The sequence below is a fragment of the Eleginops maclovinus genome, chromosome 12, assembly GCF_036324505.1.
Source record: "Eleginops maclovinus isolate JMC-PN-2008 ecotype Puerto Natales chromosome 12, JC_Emac_rtc_rv5, whole genome shotgun sequence".
Lineage (NCBI taxonomy): Eukaryota > Metazoa > Chordata > Actinopteri > Perciformes > Eleginopidae > Eleginops > Eleginops maclovinus.
The window spans coordinates 3,918,546-3,932,789 of NC_086360.1; the positions used below are offsets into that span (position 1 = coordinate 3,918,546).

Below are 14,244 nucleotides of genomic sequence, written 5' to 3' on the forward strand. Positions count from 1 at the left end.
CTAAATTGAATCCAACCGACCCCCTCGCTAAACCGTACAAAGCCATCCAAACTAGCTGCACCTTTACCAGCTCTGAGAACACTTTAATGATCAATAATTATAAAACATATCAGAGATATTATTCTGAAATGGACCAATCAAACAATGACTACTTTTACTGTCGCTACTTTAAGTACATTTAGATGAGAGTACTTTCTACTTTCACTGGAGGAACATTTAGAATGCAGGACTTTTACTGTGACAGAGTATTCCTACACTCTGGTACTTCTACTTTACTCAAGTACAAGATCTGAGTACTTCTACTTTTACTCAAGTACAAGACCTGAGTACTTCTACTTTTACTCAAGTACAAGATCTGAGTACTTTTCCTACCTATGGTAACAGAAGGGATGATCCAATACAAATTTAAGCAGCAATTTCCGCCGAGCCCTCAGATGATGAAAAACTAAACACTTACCAGAACCACAAAAAATGTTGTTTGATCACAGTAAGTGAATTTACCTATTTTTGAAAACATTGGTCTTGTTTTGTGTCTTTGCCATGATCATTTGACGGATTAGTGAGCACCTTAATACAACCTAAAGTTTGTGAGTCTGTTTTTCTGTTTAGTTGGTGTGAAGTAAAATATTTTGCAAACAAATGTACTGAACTGAAAAAACAAACAAAAACAAATGTTTTATTAGACCGTTTTCTACATCATTTTTAACATTAAATGCCAGGCGGACGTCATATAAGGAATTAGCTTGGTAAAATGTCCATTGTAATGTGTGCTCTGAGCATTTCTGCAAATCGCAGGACAAATTGTTTCAATGTTAAACAATTATTTTATGTTAAATCTTCCAGACTGTAGCAAGACGCAAGTAGCCATGGTAGCTAAGGGGGTGGTGCTAATTGAATGTTCAGTTGGTGAATTGAAAAGTAATGAGTCCTAAAACCCGGGAAATACTTTCACCACTTCCTGCTCCCTTGTCTTGAAGTCGATGTTTTTTTTTATGTCTTTGTGGTCAGAAGCCTGAATGAGGTCCATTGTTAACTCAAGCTGACGAGATTTTTTGTTCTACGACATAAAAAGAAATTGCAATACATCCCACCCGTTAATTTCCGAAGCTTCTATGTGTCATGAAAACAGCAGTTGCTAACAAGTGTCTAAATGAAACTACTGAATGTCATCACACCGTACATTAGCCCCTTTAGCTTAACGATGGAGGTGCTCAGCCACGTGATTTGTAGTTTGCTTATAGCCAGGATGCAAGAAAAGGAGTAGCACAGTGGAAGGAGATGGAGGCAGAGCTAAACAGTTAAATCTCTTTTACAATAGGGTTGAGTGCCAGGCTTCTGCGGCAATGGCCTGTCCACCCCCGACAGCTACTCCTACCTGTCAACCCCCATCATCAACTCCTGCTGCACATCCCCTTCATGCCGGGACCACAGACATAGTGGCTTCACTCCTCTCAATCAACAACCACCAGCCAACTTCCAAAGACAAAGAGACTACCCTCCCCCCACCATCACTGCAGACCAGGTCAGGGGAGAATTGAGGAGACTTCGCCAGGGAAAGGCAGTTGGGCCTGACAGAGTGTGTCCAAGACTGCTCAAAGCCTGCGCTGCTGAACTGGGGGAGCCTCTTCAACACCTCTTTAACCTGAGCCTCTGACTGGGAAAAGTCCTGGTAATATGGAAGACATCATGCACCATCCCCGTTCCATAGAAGACACACCCAAGTGAGCTTAACGACTGAAGGCCAGTCGCTCTAACATCACACATGATGAAGACCATGGAGCAACTGGTACTTCACATCCTCAAACCGCAGGTTCACCACGCACTCGACCCGCTGCAGTTTGCATACCAGGAGAAGGTGGGCGTGGAACATGCTGTCTTATACCTGCTGCACAGAACACACTCTCATTTGGACAAGGGGAAAGGTGCTGTGAAAATCTTGTTTTTTAATTTCTCCAGTGCCTTTAACACCATCCAGCCCCTCAGACTGAGAGAAAAGCTCCTGCAGATGGGGGTGGACACCCACCTCGTATCCTGGATCACAGACTACCTGTCAGAGAAGCCACAGTTTGTCAGATTGAAAGACTGTTTCTCTGACACTGTGGTCAGTAACACCGGAGCACCACAGGGCACTGTCCTGATCAACCTGTACACGTCTGACTTCTGCTACAACACGGAGTCATGCCACATGCAGAAGTTTTCGGACGACACTGCAATTGTGGGGTGTATCAGGGATAGGCAGGAGTCGGAGTACAGGAACCTGGTGGATGACGTTGTGCAATGGTGCAAGCATAACCATCTGCAACTCAACACTTCAAAGACCAAGGAGATGGTGGTGGATTTCCGCAGGTCAAAGCCCACTCTGCTGCCAGTCTGCATAGAGGGGGCCAATGTGGAGGTGTTCAACACATACAAATACCTGGGGATACACCTGGACGATAAACTGGACTGGTCAGCTAACACTGAGGCGGTGGTGGCGAAGTTCATAGGGGGTTGGCCTGGGAACTGGAAGGTCACCAGTTCAAGTCCCCGAAAGACCAAGTGCCACCGTGGTGTCCCTGAGCAAGACACTGGTTACCTACACTGCTCCCCGGGCGCCGTACAATGGCAGCCCACTGCTCCTAACACTAGGATGGGTCAAATGCAGAGACCGCATTTCGTTGTCCTAGTACTTGTACTGTGTGCAATGACAATAAAGTTGAATCTTCATCTTCATCTTCAAGCTACAAGAAAGGGCAGAGCCGGCTCTACTTCATGAGGAAGCTGCGGTCCTTCAATGTCTGTTGCAAGCTCCTCTGTATGTTTTACCAGTCTGTTGTCATGTTATCTTTAATGCTGTGGTATGTTGGGGAGGCAGTATTAAGAAGAAGGATGCTGGGCGACTGGACAGGCCGGTAAGGAAAGCTGGCTCTGTTGCTGGCCTTGAGCTCGAGGGTATCACAGCTACTGCAGAGAAAAGGACACTGACCAGACTGCTTACCATCCTCGACAATGATTGTCATTCACTGCACAGCACTTTCACAAAGCAGAGGAGCATGATCAGCTCAAGACTAAGGGCACTGTCATGCTCAACGGACAGGCTGGGGAAGTAATTTGCACCCAGGGCTATACATCTCTAGAATGCGTCACTAAGGGGTAGAGGAGAGATTGACTTTTCTGCACAAGTCTGTCTCCCTCTCCACCACTTCCATTTCCACTGCCACTTATAACAATGTGTGTTGTCTGACTGTCTACTGGCTATATTAGCCCATATGCACACACCCCTCCCTCCTTCCCCCAACCTGGACTGTGTCCTAACTTTTAACTTAATACTTGAATACTGGCTGTAACTTTAATACTTAATACGCTAAGATTTGCTGCTGATTTCTGTGTCCCCCCTACTGTTTACATTATTTTCTATTGTCCATATTTAATGCTGGTTTTTTAGGCTTTAGCCTTGCACTGTAATACTCCCTTGCACTACACCATGGCACACATTCTCCTTGAGCACCTTACAATGCACACTGAATCACAGGATCAGGCCCTGCCACTGCAAGTGTCCTATGCCTATACTTTTTCTATTTACATTCATGTGGATTTTTATATCGTCCTTTTTTTTGTTGTATGTGTATGTTGTGTGTGTTCTATAAGCTACTGGAGTCCTTGAATTTCCCTCGTGATCAATAAAGTATCTATCTAGCCTTACATTATCTTATTATTGAAAATTGCATTAAAGCATAATATACATAATATCCCGCTGAACAAAAAGTTTCATAAATGTGTGTTTGTCACAGATCTTACTTGCTGCAATACACCGAAATCCAATGGGGATTTTTCCTTTGGCTTTTTTGGAGGGAGCTCTTTGCTATGCTAACTTCCGGGTCGGCTTACAAAAACACGTCATCACTGCACCGCTCTATAAGGTGTTCTTTAATAGAATTTGCATTTACGTATTCACATCACATTAGTTACTCTCTAAACGTTCACACAAGGCATCAAAACATCCTCTGCACTCCATCCATCAATTAACAATGACATTTCATTTAGAGCCCTCACAGTGAACTGGTATTCTACAGTTATGGTTAATCAATCAATTATATATCAAGAGGTTTTATACAGACACTGGAACATCACAACAGGAACATCTTTGTGTGTGTGTGTGTGTGTGTGTGTGTGTGTGTGTGTGTGTGTGTGTGTGTGTGTGTGTGTGTGTGTGTGTGTGTGTGTGTGTGTGTGTGTGTGTATGTGTCACTCCATTGCCTCCTCTTCTTCGCTATAGTCGCTCAGAGGAAACTCTCGACTCTCGTTCTGTGTGTTGTAGCTCCTGTGCATCACACACTCCTGGTCAATTATCGCCTGCAACACACACACACATTCAAAAACACACACACACACGTTTGATCAGTGGACCTACCTGCATGTCAGTGTAATTTGTGTGTAATAGACAGGTGATTAAGTATAAATGTTTCCTCTGCAGCTTTAAAGGCAGCTGCTTCTGATCTGTGATCAGTCTAATCACTGTGTAATGACTTCACACACACAAAGTCTTTGGCTGCAACATCACAGAGGCATACACACTTCCTGCTGTTCTGTCACAACCTGCAGTGTGTGTGTGTGTGTGTGTGTGTGTGTGTGTGTGTGTGTGTGTGTGTGTGTGAGAGAGCATGTATGGGGTGAGCGTGTGTGTGTGTGTGTGTGTGTGTGTGTGTGTGTGTGTGTGTGTGTGATTTGAACATGATTTGGTGTTGTTGACACCGGGTGTTTTGGGGAATCTGTTCAGGATGCACCATGTTAAACCCTGCAGCTCTTTTGGCTAAAGTATCTAAAGGAAAGCTTAGTCACATTTCACCAATCTTTTTCAACTCTACCACAACCAGGCTCGGGAAGTATTGGATTCCATAACCTGGAAACAGAAAAGGGTAACTGTATTCCCTTACAGTAACATAAAAAAGACAATCAGAAAATTGGGGAGTACTTAGGTAAATCATCTGATTACTTCCGGTGTGTTTCATTAAGGTGTGTGTGTGTGTGCTGCAAGTGATTTAGATTGTGCTGTGTTATGGTAGACCTGTGGTTTTGCTCACTAGTTTAACTTTTATATTCATATTTACCATTTTCTCCTCCTTGACTGCAGGGTTACGTAACAGGAAGCAGAGTGGCGCGTACAGGATGTTGATCACCCCGATAAACACCATGAGACAGGGGAAACCCACCGCCTGCACAAGAGCGCCCCCTGTGGACGGTCCTGGAACAACAGCAGACACAGACTTTTAAATGATCATTATCTTTGTCTAATTCAGGTGAAATACGCTTTTGACAAGATTGTCTTTATTATCTTCAAAAAATAATTGAATAAAAGGACTAATGTGTTAACCAACTGTTATAAAGATTTAGTAATAAATGATTTAATTTAGTTAAGTTAAAGTTTCTCATTTTTACAAAGGTATTTCTGTTTTGTTAAATTGATGTATTTCACTACTTATTATTATAGTATTGTTAGACTCAAGACATACTTCAACATGATGTATTCCATTATCATGAGACTTCATTATATTTTTTTGTTATTTTCAGTGTGTGTGTGTTACCGATAGCGAACCCCAGACACAGCGCCACGTCTGCGATGGCATAGACGCTGCCGTAGACAGAGGCATGACGGATGTCAACCAGGTATCCCATGATGGCCATCATGGAGGTATCCACCATACCTGAAGGAGGAAAACCATTCAGCTCAACAACGAACAATCATACAAGAGATTCCACAGTTACTATAATAAAAAATCGAATAATCTGTCTGCATTAGTTTGCCTGCAAAAACATTCAATATGTAATGAGATAATGAGCTGTTTATTATCACCTATAGCGAAGCCCAAACCTCCGTTGGGTCCAATCAGACCATAGATATTGGTGGCAAAAGGAACCTGATGCAAACACACACACACACACACACACACACACACACACACACACACACACACACACACACACACACACACACACACACACACACACACACACACACACACACACACACACACACACACACACACACACACACACACACACATACACACACAGTAGTTAAATTGGTTGTTTTTAACATTAAGTTCGGTACCTGGTAATGAGAACTGTAAAGAAATGTATAAGATGACACACTTTCTGCAGAAATATATGGAACCACGTATTACATGAGTTCCTGTAATAATCGGTGAATCAATGACGGGTGGATGAACAGGCTATTATATTGATAAATTAATGGTATACTTACACAGAGCAGACTGATGCCAACGATAAACATCCCTAACATGGAGCAGAGCCACCTGGAGAGACAGAAATACCCATCAGCCATCTGTTACACCTGCAAGTTTACCGGAAGTCTTCAGGTTCAGGTCTGAACAGGACTCAGACTTTCCATAAAAGTGAATCAGTTAATCTGCTGATTAAACCTCTTCCTCTGAGAGCTCTTACGGAATGCACACACACACACACACACACACACACACACACACACACACACACACACACACACACACACACACACACACACACACACACACACACACACACACACACACACACACTGACCGTCCCATCTTGTTGGACAGAACACCGAACAGGTTCGTTCCTATTAGGTAGGAGATACTGGCAGGGAGGAAGGCTAAACCTGAAAAAACAACACACATCCTTTTAAAAAGGGAGAGGTGAGGGAGATAAGGAAGACACAATAATTAAGGATTAAAAAGGAAGGGAGGGAGAAACTTAAGGAGAGAGGAAGGAAGGAACAGAAAGAAGGAGAGAAGGAACATGAGAAAGGAAGAAGGGAAGGGAGCAAGAAACGGGAAGACATAGGGATGAAAGTGAGGAAAGAACATTGGCAGAAAGAAATGTCGGAACACAGGAAGAGCAGGGGGGAAGGAAGGAACATATGAGGATGAAAGGACATTTCTGAGCAAATCGAAGTGTGAGGTTGATATTCATACTTCTATTGAGTGTTTGTAATAATTCAGCTCAATCAAATCAACATATCTGAAGTGAAAAAACTGAAACGTTGATTAAATGTATCATGTCAACAAATGTCACTGAAGTTATTTGAAACCAATAATATTAAGTTGAACCTTATGCAGTATTTTGTATTTTTAACTTAATATTATTGCTTTCACCTAATACAGTTATGGGAAATTTGTTTACACAATACATTTAATTCAAGTCAAAGTTTCTGATTTTTCACTTCAGGCAGGAAGTAGGAAAGGTGAGTGAAGACGGTGACGAACCAAGCTGCCATTTAGGGGAGCACATGGTCTGCATCATCCAGATGGGCAGGGTCGGCTCCAGGATGGCCACACCCATGTTGGCAAAACACAGAGAACCTGCAGATAGAAGGATCCCAGATATATGAAATACTCTTCAGGCATGTTTGGTTGTTTTTTTTGGGCGGGGGGTGGGCGTGAATGTACAGGTGAGTAAAGGAGCGTCTTCTTACCTGCACTAATGAGGATGTACGGGTCCTTTAACAGCGTCAGTAATGGTGTCCCCTCCACACTCTGAAACACACAAACTAGAGCTGGTTATGCTAGAACAAATCAGACTGGACCAGAACAAATCACATCAGATCGGATCTGATTGTCACAGTTAGAAAGTGGACTCACCCCTGGGGAGATCTTTGAAGGCTGCAGGATGAACAGCTGTAATGCTGCAACACATAAATGCAAACATCAGGACGTGCTAACTGGACTGCATCAGTGGGACATCACCAGCATGTACACGGTCACATTCAAAACCCTATTGGCAATAACTTTATTTATAGATGCAGTTAATTATTGATTCTATAGATCAATTTTAGTTAGATTAATATCCATGTATCTTGTTAGCATTAAACAGCTCCAGCTCCCATGAGTCTTTGCAGGTGTTCAGGCCAGAAGCTGTTCCCTTGAGGCACTGAAAAAACTGAAACATTTAATTAAATGTATTATGTCAACAGATTTCACATAACTGCATCAGGTTAGTGAAAGCAATAATATTAAGTTTAAATAATAATATGTTCAACTTAAAATTATTGCTTTCAACTAACCTGATATAGTAATGTAAAAACTGTCGACATAATACATCTAATTAAAATCAACGTTCAGTGTTTTCAGTGTGTCGTCTAAGGTAGAGATGGGAGAACTGATGATTTAAATGACTATAAAGGTTTGACGGACGCCAAGACACTAAAAAATATTGGTAACATGAGACATAATGTTAGAAGAAGCACAAATTCACAAATGGATTATGTGACGAAAAGCACCTCTAACTTTACTAACGAGCAAATAGAATCTTAGGGTCCCCTGTGCCATTTGCAAGTATTTTGAAAAAAACATACTGTACATTTGCACAAAGTTGAGCCCTTTCTATGAAAATCAGCCTCATTGCAAAAACAGTCCAACACCTGCATCCCCATCCTTGCATTCAGCTGAAAAACGTCATGGGCTCGTTTGGCTGGAATATGATGGCTCTGTATCTTTTGTGCTTTGGACCTGCATGAATGTTTATAGGCGATGCACTTTGAATGGAGCAACCAGTTATAATGGGCTTTATATCAATCTGTGAAACTGTTTTTACCTCCATCAAACACAGCCAGGAAGGCCAGGATCAGGAAGGGAGCGCGCTTCCCTACAAACTCATACATCACACTGCCGAATGGAGCTCCAACTGAAAAACAACACAAACATTAAACACAGGACAAAAATCCAGTATCTTTTTTTAAACATACTGACATCTTATCTTTTGTATTATAATTCTTTACTATGTTTTTCTTTTAAAAGAGACTAAAAGGCATGAAGAAAGGAAGGGGAATAATATATGTCTCACTCAGGACTCCCATAGCCAGTCCTCCCAGTGCGATGCCCATAGCAATGCCTCTCTCCTCATCATCAGTGTACACACTGGCCAGCATACCTAGACCTACACACACACACACACACACACACACACACACACACACACACACACACACACACACACACACACACACACACACACACACACACACACACACACACACACACACACACACACACGCTTTAATACTCAATAAATGATTACCTGTGTTCTGAATGTGTGATGATGTTTCACAGTCTACCTGCCACAGACGAAAAGGATGAACCAATTCCTTGCAGAGAGCGAGCGAAGAACAGCAGAGCGTACGTCCCTGAGAAGGCGAACACTGACAAACACACAAAAACATTATATATATATTTTAAATATATATATAAATACTTATAAATAAAGAATTATACATCTCTTTATAATTTACACACTGTCATCATGTATGTGTGGGGTGTGTGTGTGTGTGTGTGTGTGTGTGTGTGTGTGTGTGTGTGTGTGTGTGTGTGTGTGTGTGTGTGTGTGTGTGTGTGTGTGTGTGTGTGTGTGTGTGTGTGTGTGTGTGTTTAGGATTTTGACTTACTGATGGTTGACACAAACATGATGATGAAACCAGCAAACATGGGGATGTGATACCCGATCCTGCACACAGAAAGAAAGACGGTCAGTGAAGTAATGCAACACTTATTTACTGTAAAGACACCAACTAATGAAACAGGAAGTGGGTTTAGGACCTACAAGAGGACATTTTAGACATGAATGGATTACAATCAAGCCCCCAGGAGGAGAACCACAGCACATTTTCATAGGGGCCAAATGGTGGTACTGTAGTTCTGTTCTACTCTGTGCTATCATGGTGCCCAAAAATACTTTTGCTTATTGACTTGCATTGGGAAAGAGACGTCTGTAGAGCTAAAAGCTGAATTTGAGAAGAGTTATATTCCCTCTCTATTCTTCTCTCTACAACTCAATGGCACCTGTTCTGTGGGCCCAGATACTGATTAGTTTTGACTCCATAGTTGCTCCATTTTGGGCTTCATGCGCCAATGAGCAACTCTAGGAATGAACGAGGCCCCGCCTTGTGTGCTGTATCCAGTTTTCTTTATACATCCATGGACACAATAATGTGCAAAGGTGAAAAGAACAGTTGTGTACTTGTCTGAGAACTATACAATATGATTGGAACCCTGTAAAATTAAAAACATTTGAACCCTATATTCCTAATCAAAATACAGTGTTAAGTGCAGTTCACATCAAGGTACTTTGTTTCATTACTTATGGGAATGTGTTTAGATCAAAACATTTTGGATGTCATTGATGATAATGCAAGTCTAGGTGCTTTTATATACACTGCCCGGCCAAAAAAAAGGTCACAAGCCTGTGGGGGCAGTGTTATGATCTGGGGTTGCTGCAGTTGGTCTGGTCTAGGTTCAGCAATGTGCCCAAAGAATGAGGTCAGCTGACTACCTGAATATACTGAAGGACCAGGTTATTCCATCAATGGATTTTTTCTTCCCTGATGGCACGGGCAAGTTCCAAGATGACAATGCCAGGATCCATCGGGCTCAAATTGTGAATGAGTGGTTCAGGGAGCATGAGACATCATTTTCACACATGGATTGGCCACCACAGAGTCCAGACCTGAACCCAATTGAGAATCTTTGGGATGTGCTGGAGAAGACTTTGCGCAGTGGTCCGAATCTCCCGTCATCAATACAAGGTCAAAAAATGAATGCAACTCTGGACAGAAATAAATGTTGTGACATTGCAGAAGCTTGTGGAAATGATGCCACAGAGAATGCGTGCCGTAATCAAAGTTAAAGGCGGTCCAACGAATATTAGAGTGTGACCTTTTTTTTGGCCAGGCAGTGTACTATGAAAGACCAAGGGATCCCCTTAACTTTTGGTAGAGGTGGACAAAGTACTCAGATTCTGTACTTAAGTAGAAGTACCAGAGTGTAGGAATACTCTGTCACAGTAAAAGTCCTGCATTCAAAATGTTCCTCCAGTGAAAGTAGAAAGTACTCTCATCTAAATGTACTTAAAGTAGCGACAGTAAAAGTAGTCATTGTTTGATTGGTCCATTTCAGAATAATATCTCTGATATGTTTTATAATTATTGATCATTAAAGTGTTCTCAGAGCTGGTAAAGGTGCAGCTAGTTTGAATGGCTTTGTATACTGCAGGGTAGCTGCTGGATTTACTCCAGGTGAACTAAAGTCTGATTTAAGGGCTGATCATATTTACCATCATTAATCCAGATCCAGAAGTAACTAAAGGGATTAAATAAATGCAGTGGAGTAAATGTACACCATTTACCTCTGAAGTGTAGTGGGGCAGAAGTACAAAGTATAACACATTTGAAATACGTAATATGTAAAGTACAAGGACCTCAAAGTTGTACTTAAGTGGAGTACTTAGTAACTTAAAATCACTGCTTTTTGGGCCCTTGAGCCTGTGCAGATAATAAAATAAAACAGTTCAGTATCCGCCCTTGAAGATACCTGTTGGTGAGCGGTCCAACAAAGGGGTTGATGAGCAGCTGGACGAGAGCTTTAGAGGCAAACAACAAACCAACACGGACATTTTCCTCCTCCAGAAACACGCTGTCCTGAAGACATGAGGACTCCTGCAGGGAAGAGAGAGCATGTATAAACCCTCCTGCATACTCAGTGCACTCAGCGTCAGGTAAACAGCACCTACTGTAGTGTCGTTGATCTCCTGTTCTGTGTTCAGGCCACTCCGGTCCATGGTCTCTGTGTAAGGGGTGGGTTCAGTCCGAATCTCCTGCAGGCTGAAGGTAGAGTTGTCAAACAGGGACACCAGAGGAGACAACTGGGGGCTCTGCTGTGAATGTGTACCCAGGACTGGTGCACTGAGCCTGGGCTGAGGGAGATCCGAACTCCTGCTGGAGGTCTGGAAGTTTAACCTGGTGGAGGGGGACTGTGAAGTCCCCGTGCCTAAATGTTCTGCACTGAGGCTAGGCAGAGGGACCAGGGAGGGCTGGGTGGTCTGGAGCTCTGAACTGGGATGCTGGATGGCGTAGAGGAAGGTCGGGATGATCGGCACTGGAGGAGGAAGATTACTGGTTCATTTATTAATACGGTGAAATATTAACTTCATTTTTAAAGCTCTCCTGTCATTAAATCATGACGAATATAAAATGTGTTTTGAATTTTCAAATGAATATTTAAAATGAGCTTTTAATAAGACATCTATTTAAAGTAACAACATGTAAAACACATCTGCGGAGGAAGAGCAGCGATAAAGATATAATGTGAGAAGAGACCGAAGGAGACAACTGTGAACTAAGACTGTAGACTTTAAAGTTCAAAGTCAAAGGGTCGTGTGTGTGTGTGTGTGTGTGTGTGTGTGTGTGTGTGTGTGTGTGTGTGTGTGTGTGTGTGTGTGTGTGTGTGTGTGTGTGTGTGTGTGTGTGTGTGTGTGTGTGCATGTGTGTGTGTAAACAGCCTTTACAAACAGCTCTTAGTCTAACTACTGACGACAGCTCTAACCTCCAGGTTTTTTAGATGCGTCACAAATCTGTTTCCAGCAGCTAGAGGAACATTAGAGGATGATCTGTTACTGTACCATTTCTGGAACAGCAAAATATGTGGACAGCTGACCTTATGTGACCCTGGCTTTATATTTACGTTGTGAACAATGCACAGATCTTGCCAGCTCTGATTTGATTAGTCAAAAGCTTAGAGATGCCTCGCCCCTTAGCCTATCACGTACAATGTGTTGGAGCGCTAGCCGATAGAAGTGCAAGTGTTATAGTGATGTCATCAAGTTCCACTAATAAACCAAGATGTCCTCTTCCCTCTGGGGGGAACTTTGGGTATTTAGCCTTTGGAGACCATTTACATGCACAAAAACATATAGTACGGACATCAGGAAAACCCCCAAATGGTAAAATAGGGTCCCTTTAAAAACATATATTGAGAAAAGTCAAAAAAAGCTTTGAGACAAGGCCTTTTTTAAGATAATCTGAAACAGTTTGAAATATGTTTTAGTGTTTTAATTTTAAATGAAAAAAATTAATAAAAATCACATTAATGCAATCTTAACCGACACATCTGGAGTACTTTTACTCACCGACCACAGTAAGCAGCATGTTATCGAGCAGCAGAGCGACACACACCACCACCAGCACGAGTCGGGGAGAACCTCGACTTTGACGGATCCACGCCATGTCTGCACATTAACACACACACGTCTTTTTTACATGTCTTGTATGTAACTCCTTACACGGACATATAAATCCATACTCAGCTGATTGTTCAGTTATTTTTTGTTGCTCTTATCAAGAGCTACAGCTGATCAACATTGATTCTATTCTCCAAAAATCCTACACAAAATGCTACAGGAAACTATAAAGCTTGCAGGGTATATTCGTTTAAATCACAAAATGTAATTTTGATAAATAGCTTTACATCTAAGTGTATGCTTATTGTATGTAGATATATTATTTAATATGTCAGTTAAGTGTGTTAGCATGCTAAAAATATTTAACACAAAGTAAAGCTGAGGTTGACGATGTCATTGGTTCTCTAGGTATCTGGTCATAAACCAAAGTATTAGACACATAAATCATGATGGCACTCGATAAAGTCAGAGGACCACCAAAGTAATTCCAGCTCATCCAGAGGGGAACATGAATGGACGTAGACTCCGTGACGTCACACTATATTTCCACAAGGTCTATCTGAACGTCAATGTGGTTGACTTGCTGCTGACTCAAAGTGGAGTGGTGATAAAGATTACATTAATGTATCAGTTGCCTGATGGGGACACTGCATGATAAATTTTAATTGTAAGAAGAGTTCATTTGCATCAAATTATCGACTTTTATCAATTAAAAATTATGTTTAGCATATCTTAGAATAAAGACTGAAAGTAGAGGGAAACAGCTAGCCTAACTCGTACAACAGATCAGAGCCCACTGTGGACGGTTTGAGTCTGCTGTCTCAGACTAATATCTGGAGTCTCTGGTAATATCAGAGGGTCCTGTTGTCTTATTAAAGATCAGCTGTGATATGAAATCGTCATTGTGTTTCTTTATTACAGCATATGAACAATATAAAGCATAATACATCACATACATTAAGATATTGATTATACTGCCAATTGTATATCAAGGTTTGTTTCCCCGCGTTGAATGTATTACCTTCCTCAAAACACATTTGCGTAGCAATGTTTTTAATTCCATAAATCCCACACTGTTTACATGCATTTTCAGCAGCTCAGTCATTTTCCTTACTGCTGAGCACATTACGCACAAGCACTGCAGTAGTTGTGATAAGTTTTCATTATAGGGCAATTATAAGGTCAATCATTTTTTTAATGACACCCCTTAGTTTACGGGCAAATACCTGCAACCCATTTTGTGTTTACTGATTATTAGCT

At 41.8% G+C, this 14,244-nt stretch overlaps 1 protein-coding gene and 1 long non-coding RNA gene across 2 annotated transcripts; one reads left to right on the plus strand and one right to left on the minus strand.

Moving 5' to 3' along the window:
• Positions 1-3,890: 3,890 nt before the first annotated feature.
• On the minus strand, positions 3,891-13,033 carry LOC134873837 (chromaffin granule amine transporter). The gene is made up of 16 exons (XM_063897718.1): positions 12,934-13,033; positions 11,539-11,903; positions 11,340-11,464; positions 9,419-9,477; positions 9,092-9,175; positions 8,821-8,913; positions 8,572-8,661; positions 7,620-7,663; positions 7,454-7,514; positions 7,245-7,340; positions 6,559-6,637; positions 6,242-6,293; positions 5,831-5,894; positions 5,562-5,681; positions 5,088-5,221; positions 3,891-4,332 (listed from the first exon to the last, which is right to left on the minus strand). Exons 1-16 carry the CDS (start codon positions 13,028-13,030, stop codon positions 4,225-4,227), a joined length of 1,671 nt encoding a protein of 556 aa, XP_063753788.1. The 5' UTR covers positions 13,031-13,033; the 3' UTR covers positions 3,891-4,224.
• Positions 4,654-5,730, plus strand: LOC134873838 (uncharacterized). Its single transcript, XR_010166988.1, has 3 exons — positions 4,654-4,955; positions 5,111-5,276; positions 5,548-5,730. It is a non-coding gene; the product is annotated as an uncharacterized LOC134873838 (long non-coding RNA).
• Positions 13,034-14,244: the final 1,211 nt, after the last annotated feature.

Coding starts and splice junctions, on each gene's coding strand:
- LOC134873837 (XM_063897718.1), bottom strand. CDS start 13,030: ATGGCGTGGATCCGTCAAAGTCGAGGTTCTCCCCGACTCGTGCTGGTG. Junction 6,294..6,558: donor CTGTCCAACAAGATGGGACG/GTCAGTGTGTGT, acceptor CTGTCTCTCCAG/GTGGCTCTGCTCCATGTTAG. Junction 4,333..5,087: donor CAGTCAAGGAGGAGAAAATG/GTAAATATGAAT, acceptor TGTGTGTTGCAG/GCGATAATTGACCAGGAGTG.